The sequence below is a fragment of the Trichomonascus vanleenenianus genome, assembly GCF_965637985.1.
Source record: "Trichomonascus vanleenenianus strain CLIB 3782 genome assembly, contig: TRVA0_033S, whole genome shotgun sequence".
NCBI classification, from domain to species: Eukaryota; Fungi; Ascomycota; class Dipodascomycetes; order Dipodascales; family Trichomonascaceae; genus Blastobotrys; species Blastobotrys vanleenenianus.
Window position 1 is genome coordinate 29,026 of NW_027481854.1, and position 20,408 is coordinate 49,433.

A 20,408-nucleotide genomic window follows, 5' to 3' on the forward strand; every position below is an offset into this window, starting at 1 on the left:
TTATCGACTTCAGTGTGATTCTCGGTAGTAGATGTGAGCCTGGCTACGGCTATCTCAGGGGAGGTCTGGGGGGATTTCTCGGGGGTGGGGATATCGGAGACGGGTATAGACCTTCTGCAGCCTGTCGAGTCCACCCACCACGGTAATATACTTTTGCGTGGGAGGCACCTGCGGGGGTATATCCATAGCCTACTGTAGAATATGTGTTCAATCCATTCAAACATCATCGCATGGTTGTTTCAGAATTATTCAACGTGGTAAATGGGGTCCGGTTGATAACTTCAATCTTAAGAAACGGTTTAGTACCGGTCTCTTCGGGATTCGTCGGTAGTCGGTATCGAGTTTAATCTCCTTACGTATCTAATCTCTGCTTATTCCTCAGAGACCTGTTATTCCTTGGAGATTTATAGTCATTCGTTCGAAGAAGGTGGGGCCATGAGCCGCACATTCCCCGAACCCCACGCATTACTACCAATGTACTACCTACCCGTGCTACTATGAACCAGATAATATATCCAGGTACATCTTTCCATAAATATATATATATATAAATACCTTCCACATATATACAAAAGGACCCTAAGAAATCCCCATGGAAAGACGAGCAATTGCGGAATAAACGCCGAGTTAACCTTGGTAGGCGGGGGGATGGTGGAGGTGGTGCGGTGGGGGTTGGGTCTCCCACTTGGAGACCTTGCATGACCCCCACCAACCACTCATCCGAGCCTTCGCAGCATTTACTTATTTAAAGCACGAATACGCGCGGAAAGACCTTTTCTCCATACCCATTGATATATATTATGTCATCTAAGCAGTTCAAGTCGGACGGCGACATTGTTTTGCCTGCGCTCCGGGGCCTAGTGCGGTCGTGCCCATGGCTGGAGCTCATTGAGTCCGATAAGGTCGTCTACCGAGCCAATGCGGCCTCCGGAACCGCGGAGAACAAGAAGCAGGTTCAATTGATTTCGCTCGGCGGTGCGGGCCACGAGGGTTTGAACGGCGGCTACGTGGGCGATGGTATGCTCAGCGCTGCCGTGTCCGGTACCCTTTTCTCCTCTCCCAGTGCCAAGCAGATCTCGGAGGGTCTCAAGAAGATTCGGTCTCCAAAGGGCACTCTGGTCATTCTCATGAACTACACCGGCGATGTTATTCACTCTGGTCTGGCCGCTGAGAAGGCCATGGCCCAGGGCGACAAGATTGAGGTCGTAGTCGTTGGCGATGACGTTGCCGTCGGCCGAAAGCAAGGCGGTCTTGTCGGTCGACGGGGTCTCGCTGGCACTGTACTCGTTCACAAGATTGCCGGTGCCGCTGCCGCTAGGGGCCTGGAACTCAGTGATGTTGCCAGCATTGCCCGGTCAGTGGGCAACAACGCAGTGACCATTGGCGCTTCGCTCGACCACTGCAATGTCCCCGGCCGGCCATTCGAGAGCAACCTCAAGGCTGACGAGTACGAGATTGGCATGGGCATCCACAACGAGGCGGGCGTCAAGAAGAAGTCTCCCCTGCCCTCAATTCCCCAGATTGTCAGCGAGATGCTGCCGCTTCTCCTTGACGAGAGCGACGAAGACCGATCCTTTGTCAAATTCGCCAAGAGTGACGAGGTCGTGCTTATGGTTAACAACCTTGGCGGTATTTCCAACCTCGAAATGAGCTACGCGACTGAGGTCGTCCACGAGCAGCTCAAGGAGAAGTACGGTATCTTGCCAAGTCGAACTCTCACCGGCGCCTTCATTACGGCCCTCAACGGCCCAGGCTTCTCTATTACCCTGCTCAATGCCACCAAGGCCGGCAAGGACACCATTGCGCTGCTGGATGCGCCAGCCAAGACTCCGGCATGGAACCAGGCTGCTGTGACCGCCGATTGGGCGGCTACGGCGGGCGGTGTGGTTCCAACCAGCGAGGGCTCCAAGCACACTCGAATCGAAATGTCTTCTGGTGTCAAGGCTAACGCGACGCTGTGGGGCGCCATGCTCACTGCGGGTATCGACTCTGTGCTGAAGGAAGAGCCGCGAATCACCAAGTACGACACTGTTGCTGGTGACGGTGACTGCGGTGAGACCCTCACTAACGGTGGTAACGCTATTATCAAGGCTCTCAAGGCTGGGGAGTTGAGACTTGACGACGGTGTCAACGGCATTACTGACATTGCTGATGTTGTCGAGGGGTCTATGGACGGTACTTCGGGCGGCCTCTACTCTATCTTCCTCTCTGCATTGGCCAAGGGCGTCCGAGAGGCGAACGAGTCTACTCTCGACACGAAGTGTATCACAAAGGCTCTTCAGACTGCCCTCGACTCTTTGTACAAGTACACCAAGGCCCGAAAGGGTGACCGAACGCTGATTGATGCTCTTGCGCCTTTTGTTGACACTCTTTCGTCCACCGGTGACTTTGAGGCTGCCGTCCTGGCTGCTATTGGGGGCGCCGATTCAACTAGAAAGCTCGAGGCAAAGTTCGGTCGGGCCACCTATGTCAACAAGGAGGAAATCAAGCAGTTTGACAAGGAGGGCGGTCTGCCAGACCCGGGAGCCATTGGTCTCTCTGCTCTCTTGTCCGGCATGCTCACTGCTTACAAGAAGTAACCACCTGTATTTATTATATTTCCTTGAAATTTATTGTCCATGTCCCATCAATCGTTCACCATCCACCATCGACCATTTTCATATGAATTGTCCATTTCACTGTAACGATATTCAAAGTTCCTGCTATGTTAATACCTCTTCTGGTGCTGATGGAACTGCTCGATCTGCCTGATTCTGAACTGCTGCTACTCGGGGTTGAGACTTTTGAAATGCTGCTTCTGTCGATGACTCGGCGAAAAAATAGTACAGTAGTTATGGTATTATCGATTATCTACTCAATTTTCTGTTCAGAACTCTCGCATTATCTATCGCGATGCGTATGAGATCCTCGAACTTCTCCATTTCTCGAACATCCTTATTGCGCTCAAAGTTGTCTATGAGCTCCAATATCAGGCTCTTGTTCACCTCAATCTCCAATTCCTTCGACGACCTGGCCGCATTGTCAGAAATTACGGACGTCAAGTCAAACTGCATTCCCTGCGCGGCGTAGGAAAGCCGATTCTTGCTTCTAATCTTCGCCGGCTTACCCTGATCAGAGATATCAGTGCGCGATGCCGGCAACTCCACGTTCAGCGAGATCCTCAAATCCAGCAGGTCTCCAGGAGAGAACACCATCATGTCGGCTACTCGGCGCTTGACCATACGCTCAATGGGCGTATCACGCTCGTCATAAGTCACCCTCAGCTTGTCCGGCTTATTGGGATGAGAATAAATATGGTCCTTGGTACGGATCGACTGCCGCGTCAGTACTTTCTTGTCGTCACATAGCCCGTCAAGGAACTGGTTCACCAAGCTAAATTGAGCGTCGCTCAGCTGGGCCTCGAAAAATGTCTCGGCTCGGGTAAACCGTGGGTCGAGAACGCACTCAGTAAGAACAGGCAGCTGGATGCGTTTTTCATTGGATTTGGCGCAAATTGCCCCTAGCTTGATCTCTAGCTCAATGTAGCTCTTGTCCTCACCAAGTAAGCTAATGTTGCTGAAAACCCACTCTACTACCTTGCGCGTCAGGTCTTCGTGAGGCAGAACCCCCGAGATAGTCGACTGGAAGCCGAGCGAGTTTGTTCCTTCGATTGGCCGCGGCGCAAGAACCTGAGGCTGACTACTACCCCTACCTCGCGGTCCACCAGGTGACGGCGACGGCACAACTCCTGTGGCAGGCCGCGAGTCCTCTCGGGCGCCAGTCCAGTTCTGGGCCCAAATTGGCGGCCTGTCGTAGCGCTTGGGCTTGCGCCGGGGCCTGCTTGGCGTCGATTCTGATCTCTGCTGGGCGTAGGGGGGCTCGGGGTGAGTCGGCGTGGTGTCGCTCAGGAGGCTCTGAATACTCTGGCGGCGGTCATTGCCGTTCGTACTGCTGGCGTAGCTCGAACGCCTTGTCTGTGGAGAGCCATCTTCGTCTTCATTGAGTAGCGAGCTCACGGTCTGCCGCCGCGGTGGGAGTGGAGTCGACTCGAGCGTTGGTGACGACGTCGATGAGGACGTCTGCTGCCGGTCGCCCGGCTTGTCTATAAGGTTGCGGATATCCATGCCTTAGTCCAGGGCACTTTCTCTAGCCTCGCTAAGTTTCGTAGGATGACATCGTGAATTATGTCATTGGGAGAAGGGTACCGCTACGCCTTTGCAAACGGGCACTCTGCTGTAATACTGCCTGGGTACCTAATAGAGTGAATATAAACGGTACAAAGAGCACATGCGGATGTAGATTGGCTCTCGAATTAATGATTTTAGTCATTTATAAGAGCTATATTGTGTGGTCCCACAAATTACAATGGGCAATTCTTTCAGTGGCTCTTATGCAACTCGTGCCGGGCTAAAATTTAGCCTGCCGAGGTAACACCTCATTACATCCAATTGATTAGTATAAGACCTTTTTCTACTGAATCTTATTATCTTGGTATTTCAAATACGTTATAGTGATTTCTGGGTGACCATCATGCCTTCTGTAAGAGCCCACCGCCAGCCTTCGAAGAACTGAGGAGGAATTGAATTGTTAGGGCGTTACAAAACTTTCCCAACACTCAGTCACAGCCGCGTATAGTTTTCGTAACGGAAATTTTGTTACACAAGGCAAAGGGCGCAATGTGGCATTGGCCGAAGGTCAGACAGTGTTCGATGTGCACTCCGGCGTCATGACACTGGAAGTTCATACTAGATAAACCTCAGGCTTCTCAAATAAATCAATAGCGCAGGTAAATGAAGAATTCTTACGGCGTCTTCCAATGTGAACATCATGTTCATCTTGAAGGCACTCTGACTCCGGAGCGGATCTTCCAGCTCGCAAAAGATAACAACGTTGCCCTGCCACAAGATTTCCCCAGCACTCCGGCTGAGTTCCGTGAGAGATTTGAGCGGTTCACAGGCTTGGATGACTTCCTCCATTTGTTGACTATTAGCACGAAGGTGCTGATATGGGAAGAGGATTTCGAAATTCTTGCCATGGACTACTTCCTCGAGTGCGAGAATGATGGGGGTTCGTCACGCTGAGATCTGCTTCGGCCCACAGGGCTATGTTGACCGCGGTATTTCGCTGGACACTGTGATGAAAGGAGTCACTCGTGCCATAGCCCGGGCGCAGCAAGAACTGGGCATCACCTCCAAGCTTGTCCTGGTCTGGTTCGAGACCTTCCGTAAAATCGAGCCTAGATATGGTGAAAATGGCTCATCCTTATTTGGAGTCTGGAGCTATTGCAGGAATTGGCCTATCTTCCACAGAAAAAAGCATGAACCCGTGCAAGTTCTGCCCTATTTACGAGGCTGCTAGGGCATCGGGTTCGAATCTTCGATATACCGCACACGCTGGCGAGGAGGGTCCATCTGAATATGTATTGGCGGCTTTGAAGGAATTACAGGTCGATAGAATTGGTCACGGAGTCACGACGAAGAGTTAATGGCTTACCTTGGGCAGACGAAAACGCTGCTAACACTCTGTCCAATGTCCAATCTCAAGCTCCGGGTTGTAGACGCCATATCTGACATTCCATTTGATAAATTCTTGAGGCGGGGGTGCAGTTCAGCATCAATTCGGATAACCCAGCATATTATGGCGGCTATTGTTTATATAACTATCTCCAGGCCCAATCTGTGTGCAACTGTTCCGCTGACATCTGGGGCCAGGTTGGCTCTGCCGGAATTGACGGGAACTGGGTGGACGAGATCCGGAAACAGCTTCTCCGTGAGAGTTGGCTACCGTTTTACAATACCATTTACTGCATTGATTGAAAAGAAGCCACCGCTGAGGAAATCGAATCCATCTGTTTTCATTTGATAAGCTATATAGAAACTCATGTACTTAGACTAGTCCTCCTTTGTCCTAGGCAACGGACTTGAGTCAAGGTCATTCTCATTATCATTATGTAGCACCATAGAAGTAGCTATGCTATCGTCCACGCTCCTTGGCTGCAGCTTCAATTGCTTTGGCCGGTGCAGTTTATTTAATTGGGCTGGTAACTTTCAATTTCTAGCTTTATTGGTAGCCTTATATAATACACTGGAGATAATGTAATAATTTCAAACGATTGAAGTAATGACATCTCGTATTTGGCAGATCTCACATAATTCAGCCGCACGGGGCTCATCCCGTATCGAACAGACAAATAGACCATTGAAGCAGTCATTAAAAAAAACACCCCTCTAGATAGATAGCAATTTAAGCAGAACAAATACCAATTATATCCCCCCCCCCCCCCCCTTTTCCCAAGTCAAGCACATGAATGCTACGGACGCTAGTGGTCAGTGCGCTCGCCGGTCGGTAGGGATCACCTTCGATCTCGCGATCTTAGACACAACCTCACTTTCCACAGAAAAAAAAATCGGTGGAATGTCGGTCAAAGCGGTTCCACTGACTTGTACGGGGCATTCGCGCCCTGTGACTGATCTAGCATTTTCGTCGAATGACATTTCGTCACCCTATTTAATCTCAGCATGCAAAGGTAAGCTCAGCCTCCCTCCACCAAAGCATGCGATGCTAACTTGATGCTATATATAGACGGCAACCCCATGCTCAGAGATGGCGTCACCGGCGACTGGATAGGCACCTTCCTGGGTCATAAGGGCGCTATATGGTGCTCGAAGCTGTCCGAGGATGGGGCTTTTGCATTGACTGCGAGCGCCGATTTTTCTGTGATCCTGTGGGACACCTCGGACGGGTCGCAATTGGCGTCTTTGCCGCACAAACACATCGCCAGGACGTGTGATTTCGCGCTTGGCGCCACTCGGGCGAGCTATAATGACTCTCCTGAGTTTCTCGTTATCACTGCTGGCCACGAGCCGGTCATTCGTATCTGGAACACGAAGACAGCTCAGGTCGTCACGCAGTGGGAGGTGGACTCGGCCCCAATCAGGTCTGTCCTGTGGATCGCACGAAGCCTCGTTATAACCGTCTCGCATAGTGGCCAATTCCAGTGGTGGGACATCAGTGACACGCCAAAGCTTATTAACACGGTGGATATTGGTGTCGGCGTGGGCCAGGTGGAGTACACCAATGACTGGTTAGTAACGGCCGGAGGATCTACAGTTTATGTTATTCACAGTGTAACAGGACAGATTATCAAGCAGATTGAGCTAGATTATCCTGTGAGCGCAGTAACGCTGAGTAACGACCAGACGCACTTCATGACGGGCTCTTCTTCCGATCCGTGGATCAGGCTGCACAGCTTTGAGCGCGACGGAGAGCTTCTGGAGACTTCCAAGGGTCACCATGGCCCTGTTCATGCAATTAAGTATTCACCGGACGGGTGTCTGGTTGCATCGGGCAGCGAAGATGGCACAGTGCGGCTGTGGAAAACGACAATTGGGCCCTACGGTCTGTGGTCCAACTGACCATGACAAGAAACGAACTCATCCTTTCCAGATCTAATGAATAATGTATAGTTGAAGCATGCATAGCCTTTTTAATAGACTTCTCCGCATCAGCGGACCCCCATTACTGCCAATACACTGATCGAGGGGACAGCCCTCGGCACAATTCATTCAATCATTCTACATACTTCGTGTTTTTAATTATTATGACATTCGCTGTACAACATTTGGCCAACTGGCACTTCGTCTACCGGTACTTGGCTAATCCATACTTGGTGCAAAACAGCCGCTATTGGACGAATATTCTCTCGATCTTTTGATTCTGGGTATTGCTATTCTATGTACTTTTTGAATGATTTATTACTTGGCAATTGGCAACTACCTACGAAGTACCTGTAGGACTACTGTAACGGTAGTCTACTTGGTAGCGCCGGTACCTGTGGTATGTCAAGACGATCCCACCATTCGAAAGCTCTACTACACGGTATAAGTACCACGTCATTAGGCAGAACTTATATTGCGTACTGTTTATCATCGGGCATTCGAACGATGTATTATTCCCTACATATCGTTAGGTACAATGTACAAAAAGGTCCATTACCACTGTCTGTGCCAGTATATCATTAGCTATTCAGTAGACCACCAAAATTATATAATGAGTAACCAAAACTACGCCAAAGTCTAAAGCAATAATCCTATGCATATTTTTCCACTTTGATTGGATCGGTGGTGCCCAAGTATCTCAACTGCCTAGGTACGTGAATACGGTATCGGCACATCGGTAGTCGGGCTAACCCCACACAACCCCGGGGGGGGGGGGGGGGGGGGGGGGCATATGAACTTTTGACCTTTCCCTCCTCCACCAGGTTTCCAATAACGCTTTTCAACAAATGTCATGGGTCTACTCCCCAGCAGCGCTTTCTATAGAGGTGGACAAGTCTCGGCGGTTCATTTCCGCGACGTTCCTCGGCTATAAGGGGAACCCCGAGATCGGGTACTTCGTCGCAGCCAGCCCGATGCTGCGTTCGAACTCCAGGAGCAAGATCCGAGCGACATTAGAAAGCCTCATCACGCCGGACCGCATCGCATGGGTTACCGTGCAGGTGGTAGCTGTGCGGACCGTTTCTGTGACCACCAAGTTCCTCGCCCAGTTCAGCGACAGCTACACGGTGCATCCGAGCAGCAAGGTCACCATCTCCATCCTCAAAGCGGTGAATCGGGGGTCCCGCAAGTCGCTTAAAGCGTCTCTGTCACAATTGACGCCATTCACTGCGGTCGCGCCGCAAAGAGGGTTCTCCAGGGTCAAAATCCACAGCTCGCCGTTCGCCGGTGTCAATCCAGCCGTGTTCCTCGGGTACTGGACCCATGGCACCATCACTCATAATAACCGCTACGTCATGCTCTGCGACACGCGGTTCCTTGACGGCATGAATGGTGGGATCGCCTTCTTAGATGGCCCCGAGAACCAGTCGATTGGCCTCGTGGTCGGATCCCTGGTCAAGTCCAACGGCGAGGGCTCCCTGACCATTATTGTGCCGTGGGCCCAGATCGCCAAAGAACTAGAAAGCATCTCTATCAAGGCGCCTGCTTTGACCGCTTCCAAAGCAAGCGGTGTTGAGAGTGTCTCCATGTCCGACTTCCACGGCGTAGTCGCGCTCCTAGTCAAGAGACAAATAGGCCCGGCCATGATCTGGGGGTCTGGCGTGCTCGTATCGCCAGATACAATAGTGACGAACGCACATGTAATCGAAGAGAACCCTCACGGTGTCACGGCGTGGTTCTCTGAGCGGCACAGTGTGCCCCTCCAGTTCGCCAGCATCCCGTTCAAAGGGCTAGACCTCGCCGTCCTCAAACTTAAACACCCTGTACGAAACTATGCCTTCGTGCCATTAAGCGCATCGACTGTGTCTCCTGGAGACCCTGTCAAATCAATTGGCTTCGGCATGTTCTACCCCCATAATCTGGGAGTGCGCCCGCTGCTGTCGACAGGACATGTCTCGAAGGTAGTCAAGATGCCTCTGCAAACGGAGTCGACCACCCCATCCCCTGCACTGCTAGTCTGCTCTTCGGGCTGCTGGAACGGCTCTTCGGGAGGTGCCGTGCTCAATGCCAGGGGAGAATTGGTGGGTATTATGGCCTCCAACGGTAAAGTCGACACTGGCGAGATCATCCCGACCATGACGTTTGTTATCCCTGTGGATCTTATCCGACAAGCGTTGGTCATGCAGGACACAGAGTTCGCTGAGATCAGTCCCAGGGTGCAGGATCTCTGGCAATTGGAAGCGACCCACAGTGAGGAGTTTGATCCACCGGTCATCAAGGCAAAACTGTAGATACCTTATTCATCCTGAGGATATTTCCGCAAAGGCGTAAATATTATTGATCCTGGTGATGTTTACTGGGGCCAGCCCCAGACCCCGTAGCTCCGCTACGCGGAGAATTGGCCTCTCAATTGATTGTACTGTTATATCATCTAGACCTTGGCGGTACAGTTATGCACGGTGTGCATAGTCTGGCCGGGGTAGGGCGCGCGGCGGGACATTTGATTTTCCATCGCCCTGGGTCGCCGCGGCCAAGGGTAAGCGAGGGGTGACAGCTGAGCACACGGGGCCCTACACAACGATGGACAAATCGCTGGATGAGATTATTGCCGGCAAGGTGTCCGACCGGGGCCACGGCGGCCGAGTCGGAAAGCGACATGCCAGGGGCCGTGACCGACGCGACCGGCGCGACCGGAACGATAGCGAGCGGCGCAAGCCTCGGGGGTCGACCATCATGATCTCGAATCTGTTTTACAGCCTCAACGAGAACGACCTCGAGGGCCTGTTCGGGCAAGTCGGCCCGACCAAGTCGATCAAGATCCAGTACGACCGGTCGGGGCGGTCCGAGGGCTACGCGTGGGTCACGTTTGAGAACTCGGACGACGCACACGAGGCTATCCGGCGGTTCAACGGCAAGCCCGCCGCGGGCCAGCCCATTACTATCGTCATGGCGCACGGGTACTTCCACGAGCGCTTCAAGGGCAACGACTTCTCGCAGCGCCTGCGGCGCCCGCGGCGCGACTGGGACCGCGGCAGCAATCCGCCCAAGGCGAGAGAAGAGCGTCCCAAGACGTCTAAGCGACGAATCAAGACGGCGGAGGAATTGGACGCAGAGCTGGACGCATACATGACTGGAGATGCTCCTAGCAACACGGACGAGGCTGTCTCCACCGAGCCTTCCACTTCGGCGCTAAAAGCCAACGACGCTACTAACGAAATGGTCGTTGATTGACGCTTTTTATCTATTTTTTTGTTAACTTAATCCATACCCACTGTTCCACGAAGCAACTGGGACGCGTTTTGTATTCTAGCCAATCTTATCCAATCTCAAATGGTGAATTACATTGTACAATAACTGTAACGAGCGTTCGACAAGCGGTTCGGAGCTCTGTAACGAAAAACTTTGTTAAACTGTAACGAAAGCCGACCCTCGAATACCATTGATACGAGGAGTTCCTCGGGTTGCAAGCATTTAGTAGTAAATTTGAGAAGAAGCCTGGTAAAAGGTTCTAGGATAAATAGTTCTAAACGAGTTGGTTAATATCATTGAGCACCTTTCGGGAGCGGTCCTCTGTCGCCTTAGCGTTGGCCCAGTCGAGCATGGTGGAATTCTTGACGGATTGCTGGACTTCGTCCATGCGGTTGTTAGCCAGCACGGTGCCGAGCGCCAAAAGCGCCCGGTAGTCTGCCTCTGGCGAGGTCGACTTGGCTGTGAATGCAGCAATGCTGTCGAGGAGTGAGAGCGACTGCTCAAAGTTGGTGCCAAATAGCACGGCGTAGTTTAAAAGCAGAGAGGACACGGCAATGGAGATTGGTGCCGACGGGGTGCCCGCCATGAGCGCCTGGACCGTATCAGTCGCTGTCTGCATTACCTGGGCGGACTTGACCAGCTTGCGGCCCTCACTGTTCGAAAACAAGTTGACCAGCGCTCGCAGCGACAGTAGAGCATGTTTAGGAACCCCCGGGTCGAGCGTAGAAAAGATCATCTGGATGACAGCCACCGCGGGAGGCGATGGGTGGTACGCGACAGCTATTCGTAGAATGTCCAGCGCTGGCAGCATGTCGGCCGGCTGCCACGAATTGACCATGTGCGAGCTATGCTTGATGAGAACACCAGCATTAGAAGCGCTGACGTTGCTGAGGGCGCTGGAAACCTCCTCCAGGTCCGAACTCGAGAGCTGTTTCTCCGCAGGCTGCTTGTCGTTGTTCGCCCGAAGCGCATTGAGGATGGGCTCGGCCTGGAAGGTTGCTAGTTTGACGTACTCCGTGTATGGCACTACCGCCAGCTTAACCTGAGCCGCACGCAGCTTGGTCTGAGAGGATGAAGCGGCGGCGTTCCCAGGTACGTACCGCGTGCCATATGGGTCCTCCACTGGCCCGGAACTGAGGTCTACCGACTCGGTGTTCTTGATAATGAACCGCGCCGTCTCCTCGAGGTGGCTCTGGGGTAACTCATATTTTTCAAGGAACCGCCGCGCCGCATCATAAGGGTTCTCTGTCGTGTTATACGGCAGCGCCAGCTGCGGGCGGCCCTCTTCTGCGTCGACGTAAAACACATAGTCGTATTCCTTGCCCTCATAGACCTGTTTCTTGGTCCCCGTGCTGGAAGAGCCCACGACTTCGCCAATCTTGAGCCACACGCCGCCACTCCATTGGTGGGCTTCGACTACGCCCTGCGGGGTCTTGATCATGACAACTTGTCCCTCTGCGTCGCCGGAGCCATTGAGGATGGAGGCGTCCTTGAGATCCCGCTCGTTGATTTCGCCGACCTGGTCTTTGCCAATGCCTGAGTGGGCCACCGCTTCAGCGAACTCCTGCAACTCCTGTTCGCTGGCCCACTGGGCGACATCGCGCGAGAACACACGGACCTTGCCATCGCTAGCCCCAATGGCCAAATCGTCTCCCTGAAGCGCCACGGACCACACCGAAGTCGCCGGCAGCGTGATGACCTGCACGCTCTTGCCATTGCGGTCCCATACTCTCACCGACCGGTCCTCACCGCAGCTGACTAGTTCGCCAGTGGCCTCGTTGTATACGACTTTGTACACGAAGCTCGTGTGGCCGGCGAGCTCCATAACCGTCTTGCCGGACTCAATGTCCCACACCCGAACCGTCCCGTCGTTCGACGAGCTGGCAAATCGCCCATTGCCTACCGGGCACAGCCCGCGCACGACGTCTGAGTGGCCCGCGAAGGTCCTGACCGCCTGGCCCTGGTGCCACAACTTGATGGTGCAGTCCGCCGAGGCGGTCAATTGCTCGTCGGCCGAGAGCACGAGCACGCCCCATACGGCGGCATCGTGGCCGTGGAGCACGTACCGGAGAACGTTGTCCTTCCACACGCGGGCCGTCTTGTCCCACGACCCGCTCGCCAGGACGCCGTCCTTCCAGTGCAGGGCGCACACGTTGGCCTCATGACCCAACAGTGCTGTAGCCACCTCGCCGCTCTTTACGACGGCAATTGAGCCCTCAAGGCCGCCCGCGTACACATACCCGCCCCCCTCGGCGACGCTGTTGAGGTACTTCGTGGCGTGGTACACCACAGCGGACTCGCGGCCATTCCACACGCGGCACGTCAGGTCCCGCGACACCGAGCACACAGTGCCGTCGCTGAGGTACGCCACATCTTTAACGTCGCTCTCGTGGCCCGAAAGTGTTCGGCTCAGCTTGTATTGCTTCTTGTCGCCCATTCTGTTGCTGTGTGGTTGTCTCCTGTCGCCGTTCGTGATGCACCGGGGACACTCCCCAGCCGCGCCACCAATACCCGCACGAAGAGAATGGCACGGAACGTTCACCGCCCACAGTGGACCCTAACGGGGATTGCTTTCCAGGGAACTTACTGAAGAGCCCGTCACCTGGGGGGCCATCCCCCCCCCCTCCAGACCCCAGACCCCCGGTGGCGATGCTCCGCGTCGGGTTTGTTGCATTAGACACTATTGCAGTTTGATAGGAGACAACCATGGCTACATTTGAATGATAATACTGTACCGACAAACTGAATTAGTTAATGGGGGCGTAGTTTATGGCTTTAAGCGAAAATATCTGTTAATACAAATATGTCTGGTCTCAATTTAGTACATTTACAGTCGACAGCTCCCATGATGACTATGTTAGTGCCAGTAGAGTACAGAGTACTATCATGCATTAGAGCTGTAACATGGCAAAAGATACAATTGTGGGGAGTAAGGTTATTAATGGCCATAGTACCGCATACAATGACATCCTCGATAAGCCCTAAGTTGTATGTAGATATTCTGGTGTCGTTGAAGTGTCTCACCAGAAAGCTATAAGTTATGTATACGGCAAACAAATATTTAGAGGGGGCTACGGTGGATTACCACTTGATGCTGTGGTCAATGCAAGCTGGATAGAACATTGAATAAATCTTATTTTCTTAGCATAATACCGGGTAGTTAGCAGCTTTTGGGTATAGCCATTGTAGTTGCCAAGCCTGTCACTGTTATGTACGGCAGTCCGGTGAGTGCTATATAGCACTGAAGGACTATCCGGGGAAGGAGGGGGTTTGGGGCAGAGCCCCAGTTACGGGTTACGGTGCGGGCCTGCGGCGGAGATAAGTTACGGGAGTGGAAGCGTGGAAGCAGATCTGAGAACGCTGTGTTCCCGGTCGTTCTGAAACCTGCTTACGCCGTAACAGCTGTAACTACCCCCTTACGGAAGGTTACTATGACACTCCCATCGCAATATATAGATCATACCGGCAGCACGGAAGAGAGCTGCTAGTAAATGGCATGGCTTGCAAAGCCAATTTTTAGCTGTTTGCTCTCAGTATCCTGGTATACTGTAACAAATGGCCCTTCTTGGTGGACTAAGCAGTCGCATAGGGGGCGGTACCCCCTGAGTGAAATTTCACGAGGCGCCTCGGAGTCCCAAACACTTCACGTAATTTGCTCCGAAGACCAGCAAACGGGGTAAGATGTATTTCGTCAGCAACGAGCAGCGAGCGATCAAGATCTGCCGGGCGGACGATCCGCTCACCGTTTTGCAGATATCCAAACCGGATGGCGAGATCAGCGTCGTCTCGTCGGCGAGCATGAGCGGCAGAGAGTCCGCCGTGGCCATTGTGGGCCTCATCCGGCTGCGCACGACGCGCTACCTCATCCTGTGCACCAAGGCCCACGAGGCCGGGCACCTCAAGAACCACGCCATCTACCGTGCCGAAAAGTTCGAGCTGCTGCCGCTGCGCGAGTGGAAGGTCAAGGACGAGACGGAGGCCCAGTACCTGCGGCTCATCGAGAACCACCTCGCCGCAGCGACCCTCTACTTCTCGCCGACATGGGACCTCACGAACGCGTACCAGCGCCAGTCCTCACGTAATGGGGCCTATCTGTGGCAGGTCGCCGACGAGCGGTTCTTCTGGAACCACTACGTGTCGCAAGACCTCATGGCGGCTGCCGAGCCCAACCCCGTCGTCGGCGAGTTCATCACGCCCATGCTCTACGGCGTTCTGTCACTCCACGACACGACAATTAATGGATTCCCCGTGACGTTTGGCATTATCTCGCGACGCAGTCGCTACCGAGCCGGCACGCGGTACTTCCGCCGGGGGATCGACGAGGATGGCCACGTCGCCAACTACAACGAGACAGAGCAGCTGCTGGTCACCGACCAGGATATCTTCAGCTACGTGCAGACGCGGGGCAGTGTTCCCGCGTTTTGGGGCGAGGTGAACAACCTCAAGTACAAGCCATTGCTGCGGTTTGGCGCCTCTCCCATCGAGAGCGCTCGGAAGCACTTCCAGGAACAGACCGACCTGTACGGCAAGAATTACCTGGTCAATCTAGTCAACCAGTCGGGCTACGAACTGCCCGTCAAGCGAGCCTACGAGACTCTGGTCGACAGTCTCGGCAACGGCGAGCTAGAGTACGTCTACTTTGACTTCCACCACGAGTGCTCCAAGATGCGGTGGCACCGCGTCAGCATCCTCATTGACAGGCTTCTCGAGCTGGGCATGGGTGAGGAGGGATGGTTTCAGGCCAAGTACGAGACTGTCGGCGGCGAACGTCGCATCCACGTCAAGACAATCCAGAACGGCGTCGTGCGAACCAACTGCATGGACTGCCTCGACCGGACCAACGTCGTGCAGAGCCAGATCGCGAAGTGGGTGCTCCAATCGCAACTCGACGCCATTGGGTACTCTACTGGCCCGTGGGAGCAGACCGACCCGGAGTTTGCGGACGTGTTTAGAAACACTTGGGCCGACAATGCAGACGGCGTGTCGTGCGCCTACTCGGGCACTGGCGCACTGAAGACCGATTTCACTCGACACGGCAGGCGCACGAAACGGGGCGCCCTCCAGGACCTGGGCAACTCTATTGTGCGGTACTTCAAGAACAACTTTTATGACGGCCCACGCCAGGACGGCTATGACCTATTTCTGGGCAATTACCTGTCCTACGAGGCGGTAGAATCTCCGTTCTTTGACGTGCGACCGGTGTGGACTCAGAGCGTGCCGTATATCATTTATGGTAGCATCATTATGATTGGCGCTGGTATCTGGTTCCCGCGAGAGGACGCTCCGGCTACGGTCAACCGGCTCTTCCTCATGTTCTGGGCTGCCGTACTCGTTCATTGCACGCGGTCGCTCATCAAGAATGGCCTTCAATATGTCAACTGGCCGCGGCTCTGCAACCTGGACTATATCCAGGAGGTTGAGACGCATGGCCGGGACGGATCGAGCAAGGGTTGGATCTGGCATGAAATTGGCAAGCCTCTCAAGGAGGCGGCCGCGCGAATTGAAAAGCAGGCATAGACTATTCATTCAATCTCTTACACATCCTTTTTCTCATTCACTCTCCACCTCATTCCCTCACTCCATCTCTCTCTCTCTCTCTCTCTCTCTTCCCCATTCCCTCACTCACTGCTCTAGGTCCCCCATTGCATTACACTAGTAGAGCGTATTCGAGGGCCTCGAAACACCGCTAGATGTCATTTACCAGATGTCGTAAATGGTCATTTATTAATTTACCAGTATTTTTGTTTTACAGTTAAGTGTGACCTTTAACCATTCCAGATTTTGAACAAATCTAATACCAAGTTTTGGAACAGCTATCCCAGATTTTGAATTGTGATCCAGGTTTTCAACTGTAGTCCCAGGTATTGAGCGGATTTGAAGTGCAATCTCAGATATTGAACATATTTCAAGTGTGATCCCAGGCTTCGAAGTGTAATTCAATGCAATTCTGGAAATCCCAGATTTTCAAGTCTATAATAAATTAAAGCGTCAGTTTCTTCTCGTTGTAGATGCCGAGCATGTACGCGGCCCGCATGACAACCAGATCAATGGCCATGAAAATGGAGTCCCTGGCAATGACAATCTTGGACCCCTGGACCTCGTGCCAGCTTACCGGAACCTCGGCAATTCGCATCCCCTTCTTGTTCGCAATGAGCAAAACCTCAACATCAAAGATCCACCGCTCGGTATGCAGATACGGAAAGATCTTGTGCGCCGCCTCTCGAGTGAACATCTTAAACCCGCACTGGGTATCCCGTATGGTCCGCACGCCTGTCATATACACTAATAAATGGAGACAGCGCATCAGGGTGTTCCGGATAAACGACCGCTTGACAACGGCTTCTGTACTCACCAGATGCGCCCGGGAACCAATGGCCACCTCGTATCCTCCTTCTAACCGCTCGAGCAGCCTGTTGAAATCCGAAAACTTCGTAGCCCCGTCGGCGTCAGCAAACAGTACCGTGCGGCCGCGGACATGCCTCATACCGTGCGAAACAGCACCACCCTTTCCCCGGTTCTGCTCCAGCTGATACACACGCATGGTGCCTGGCCTCAGCTTCGAGTCAACGGCCCATTGTAGCGCACACTGCGCCGTGCCGTCATGAGATCCGTCGTCGACTAAGACAATCTCGTAGTCCCCTTTGGGATACTTGTCCTCGAGCAGAGGTACAGCCTCGTCGAGCATGATGCCGAGCCGCTCAGTCTCTTTGAAGCACGGAATGACAAGCGAAAAGCTGAGAAACTCGCCTTCCGTGTCCTCCAGGGGCTCCGAGACTCCGCCAGCCGTGGTCGTCAGGTACCTGCCCTCGGCGGCAGTAGGATGCCGCGGGGTATGGCTGAGGAGCACAACCACCAGATACACCTACCTCATTAGCATCTTGGCCAGTTCTCCCGAGGAAATACTTACAAGAATGTAGACCGCCAGAGCAGCCAATATCAGTTGGATCAAGCTCATTGTGCGTGAAGGGGGGGGAGGTGAAGTGGTGACACGTATTGTCGGTGATCTCGGGTGCGCGTTTTTTTCAGACCCTCTCCCCCTGGGCGAAGCAAACTTGGTTTCACGACGGAGGGCCCCACCTTGCCAGCTGTATTGAGGGTGTAGCTTGCTGTGCGAGTCGTAGGGACTAACCTAGAGCTTCTATGCAACTTTCGTAGAGCTACTAGATATGATTATTACCGGTATATTATGTGGGCTATTACAGTTTTCGTTGATGATTTTCAGGGGGAGTCTACCCCTCGCTGATTGTGCTCTGGTGATATCGGTAATACGTGTACCGTAATCTACATATAACAATGATCTTGATTAAAATCATTGCCTATTTTCCAAATGAAGCCAGATGTAACAAAATTGCTTGCCGCTTCATGGCTTGCTTAATACTACCAGGTATGATTATACCTTGAGTTTGTGTTTGAAAGTAGCTAGAAGGGGGCCTCGGTGGTGTATTGAAACGAGATCAATTACTCCATTGAGAGCCACCGGCTAGATCCGTAATTAGGTCAATGGATTAAACAAGTTACTGTATAGGTATGTATCTGATTGTTATCTCCTGAAATATGATTATCTTGATATATCACGCTCTATGATCTGCTAGTGTGGTCAGATACTATGATTTATTACATATCCTATTGACTAGTCGGTGAAGCGGACTAGGAACATAGAAGATGAATTACGAATAATTGATTAGCTTACAAATACACCGGCCAGTTTCGATTAGTTGATCAATTCGGCAATGAATGCTTTGGTGTCCTTGGCCCGCATGAGTGCCTCGCCAACAAGAATGGCGTTGACCTTGCCCTTGGCGTAGACCTCAACGTCCTTCTTGGAGGAAATGCCACTAAGAGCCGCAAGGATCGTTCCCTCCGGCACCATCGCCTCAAGCGAGGTCGTCGTGTTCATGTCCACATTGAAAGAATGCAGGTCTCGGTTGTTGACACCAATCACCTTGGCCCCAAGCTTGAGCGCCCGAGTCATCTCGTCAGCGTCGGCAACCTCTACCAATGGCTCCATACCCAGCAGCACAGAGCAGTCGTACAGTTGCTTAAGCAGGTCATCGTTGAGCATCTTGACAATAAGCAGCACAGTGTCGGCGCCCGCCAGTCGGGCCTCGTAGATCTGGTACTCACTAAACACGAACTCCTTGCGCAGAATCGCCGGCCGGTTCTCCACGCTGTCGACAGCAAGCCGGGCCAGCCGCAGGTCTTCGATAGAACCCTTAAACCAGTGTGGTTCGGTCAGCACGGAGATGGTCGCGGCTCCGCTCTCGGCGTAGGTTCGCACCTGGCTTGGAGCGTGAATGTGCATAGCAATGGGACCCTTTGACGGCGAGGCTCGCTTGATCTCGGCCATGAGGGCAATCTTGTGCGACCCAGCCTTGAGGCGTTCGACAAAGTCAATCTGCTTTGGCGCAAGACCAACCTCAATGGACTTGCGAAGGTCCTCAATGCTCTTGCCTGGGATCTGCTCCAGCTCAGCCACATCCTTTTGTCGCTGTGCGTAAATTCTGTCGAGAATAGACTGCTCCTTGGCTGACTGGGTTTTGTCCCAGGTGCCGCCCTCAACATTGAGGAAGTTCTTGATCATCTGGTGACCCGACTCGGTGAGAATGGACTCCGGGTGGAACTGGACTCCCTCGACTGTGTACTTCTTGTGTCGGACGCCCATGATGATACCATTGTCGCTTCGCGCCGTGACCTCGAGCTCGTCCGGGACGTACGTCGGATTGCCGGCCAGCGAGTGGTACCGAGTAACGGCGATATCCTGCGCAAGGTCCTTGAATACACCCCTGTTGTCGTGAGTAATCGTCGAGGTCTTGCCGTGCACGATCTCACCAGCGAATCCAACGTCGCCGCCAAACACAGTGTACATGCACTGCTGGCCCATGCACACCCCGAAGATGGGGATCTTGCCAGCAAAGTGGCGGATGACGTCGCACGAAATGCCAGAGTCGGTCGTCGGGTGGCCCGGGCCAGGCGAGATGACAATCCGGTCTGGGTTCAGCTTGGCCAATTCGTCAATAGTGATGGTGTCGTTTCGGAACACCTCGACCTGGGCGCCCTGCTGACTGATATATTCGTACAGGTTCCAGGTGAACGAGTCGTAGTTATCTATCATACACACCAGCATTTTTGTGAATCACGTTAATAGCCTAAACGCAGAGCTTTCCCTTGAAATAGCAGGTCGAATCAAGCTGAATTTTCAATTTTCAGCCGAGACGGGTCGTCGGATTAGTCATCCCGAATGCTGAAGTGATCCTACTGCCGGTATCCGAAGCGACTCAAATAAAGGTATGGACAGAGGAAAATACCAGGTGGGAAAATGGAAAAATTGTGAAACTGCTAGCAGTGTGTTTGGTGGAATATGCCTTAAGACGTTCATTGTAAACTATTTCCTCGCAGGCCATTTATTGCGGATGCTCCTCGTCTTCAATTGACTTGGGGGCCCTGGAGTTAACAGTCCAATAAGGTCATTTACTAATTACATCAAAAGGCTCTATAAAGATGATGTTTAACTGAGCTTATATTACCTATGATGTAGTTGTGCAATCCTTCTATAGGAAAAAATTGGCTGCAATTGATATCTTCAATGCCATTGGTGCTCGGTGAGCTTGTATAAGTATGACTTTGTAACCGGATTTAAGCGATCTAGGAGACCTCAATCACGTCTGACAGCTAGGGCAGACATTCAAGTATCGATTTTATTATAAAATTAACATCAGAGGCTGGCGATTAAATTAACACTCGAAT

General features: G+C 52.8%; 9 protein-coding genes across 9 annotated transcripts; 5 read left to right on the plus strand and 4 right to left on the minus strand.

Annotated features, from left to right (window-relative positions):
* Positions 1 to 800: 800 nt before the first annotated feature.
* DAK2 (dihydroxyacetone kinase) lies at positions 801 to 2,579 on the plus strand (the record flags this gene model as incomplete). The annotated part of the gene is made up of 1 exon (XM_076686099.1): positions 801 to 2,579. The coding sequence occupies one exon, from the start codon at positions 801 to 803 to the stop codon at positions 2,577 to 2,579; it is 1,779 nt and encodes a 592-aa protein (XP_076539612.1).
* Positions 2,580 to 2,846: 267 nt separating this feature from the next.
* CET1 (polynucleotide 5'-phosphatase) lies at positions 2,847 to 4,103 on the minus strand (the record flags this gene model as incomplete). Its single annotated transcript, XM_076686100.1, has 1 exon — positions 2,847 to 4,103. One exon carries the CDS (start codon positions 4,101 to 4,103, stop codon positions 2,847 to 2,849), a length of 1,257 nt encoding a protein of 418 aa, XP_076539613.1.
* A 2,290-nt stretch (positions 4,104 to 6,393) lies between these two features.
* TIF34 (WD40 repeat domain-containing protein) lies at positions 6,394 to 7,394 on the plus strand (the record flags this gene model as incomplete). The annotated part of the gene is made up of 2 exons (XM_076686101.1): positions 6,394 to 6,505; positions 6,562 to 7,394. The coding sequence occupies 2 exons, from the start codon at positions 6,394 to 6,396 to the stop codon at positions 7,392 to 7,394; spliced, it is 945 nt and encodes a 314-aa protein (XP_076539614.1).
* Positions 7,395 to 8,263: 869 nt separating this feature from the next.
* On the plus strand, positions 8,264 to 9,706 carry TRVA0_033S00408 (S1 family peptidase; the record flags this gene model as incomplete). The annotated part of the gene is made up of 1 exon (XM_076686102.1): positions 8,264 to 9,706. The coding sequence occupies one exon, from the start codon at positions 8,264 to 8,266 to the stop codon at positions 9,704 to 9,706; it is 1,443 nt and encodes a 480-aa protein (XP_076539615.1).
* A 289-nt stretch (positions 9,707 to 9,995) lies between these two features.
* On the plus strand, positions 9,996 to 10,646 carry YRA2 (Yra2p; the record flags this gene model as incomplete). Its single annotated transcript, XM_076686103.1, has 1 exon — positions 9,996 to 10,646. The coding sequence occupies one exon, from the start codon at positions 9,996 to 9,998 to the stop codon at positions 10,644 to 10,646; it is 651 nt and encodes a 216-aa protein (XP_076539616.1).
* A 292-nt stretch (positions 10,647 to 10,938) lies between these two features.
* On the minus strand, positions 10,939 to 13,101 carry DOA1 (Doa1p; the record flags this gene model as incomplete). The annotated part of the gene is made up of 1 exon (XM_076686104.1): positions 10,939 to 13,101. One exon carries the CDS (start codon positions 13,099 to 13,101, stop codon positions 10,939 to 10,941), a length of 2,163 nt encoding a protein of 720 aa, XP_076539617.1.
* Positions 13,102 to 14,345: 1,244 nt separating this feature from the next.
* On the plus strand, positions 14,346 to 16,181 carry SAC1 (phosphatidylinositol-3-phosphatase SAC1; the record flags this gene model as incomplete). The annotated part of the gene is made up of 1 exon (XM_076686105.1): positions 14,346 to 16,181. The coding sequence occupies one exon, from the start codon at positions 14,346 to 14,348 to the stop codon at positions 16,179 to 16,181; it is 1,836 nt and encodes a 611-aa protein (XP_076539618.1).
* A 463-nt stretch (positions 16,182 to 16,644) lies between these two features.
* ALG5 (dolichyl-phosphate beta-glucosyltransferase) lies at positions 16,645 to 17,619 on the minus strand (the record flags this gene model as incomplete). Its single annotated transcript, XM_076686106.1, has 2 exons — positions 16,645 to 17,526; positions 17,572 to 17,619. The coding sequence occupies 2 exons, from the start codon at positions 17,617 to 17,619 to the stop codon at positions 16,645 to 16,647; spliced, it is 930 nt and encodes a 309-aa protein (XP_076539619.1).
* Positions 17,620 to 18,375: 756 nt separating this feature from the next.
* Positions 18,376 to 19,788, minus strand: TRP3 (bifunctional anthranilate synthase/indole-3-glycerol-phosphate synthase; the record flags this gene model as incomplete). Its single annotated transcript, XM_076686107.1, has 1 exon — positions 18,376 to 19,788. The coding sequence occupies one exon, from the start codon at positions 19,786 to 19,788 to the stop codon at positions 18,376 to 18,378; it is 1,413 nt and encodes a 470-aa protein (XP_076539620.1).
* Positions 19,789 to 20,408: the final 620 nt, after the last annotated feature.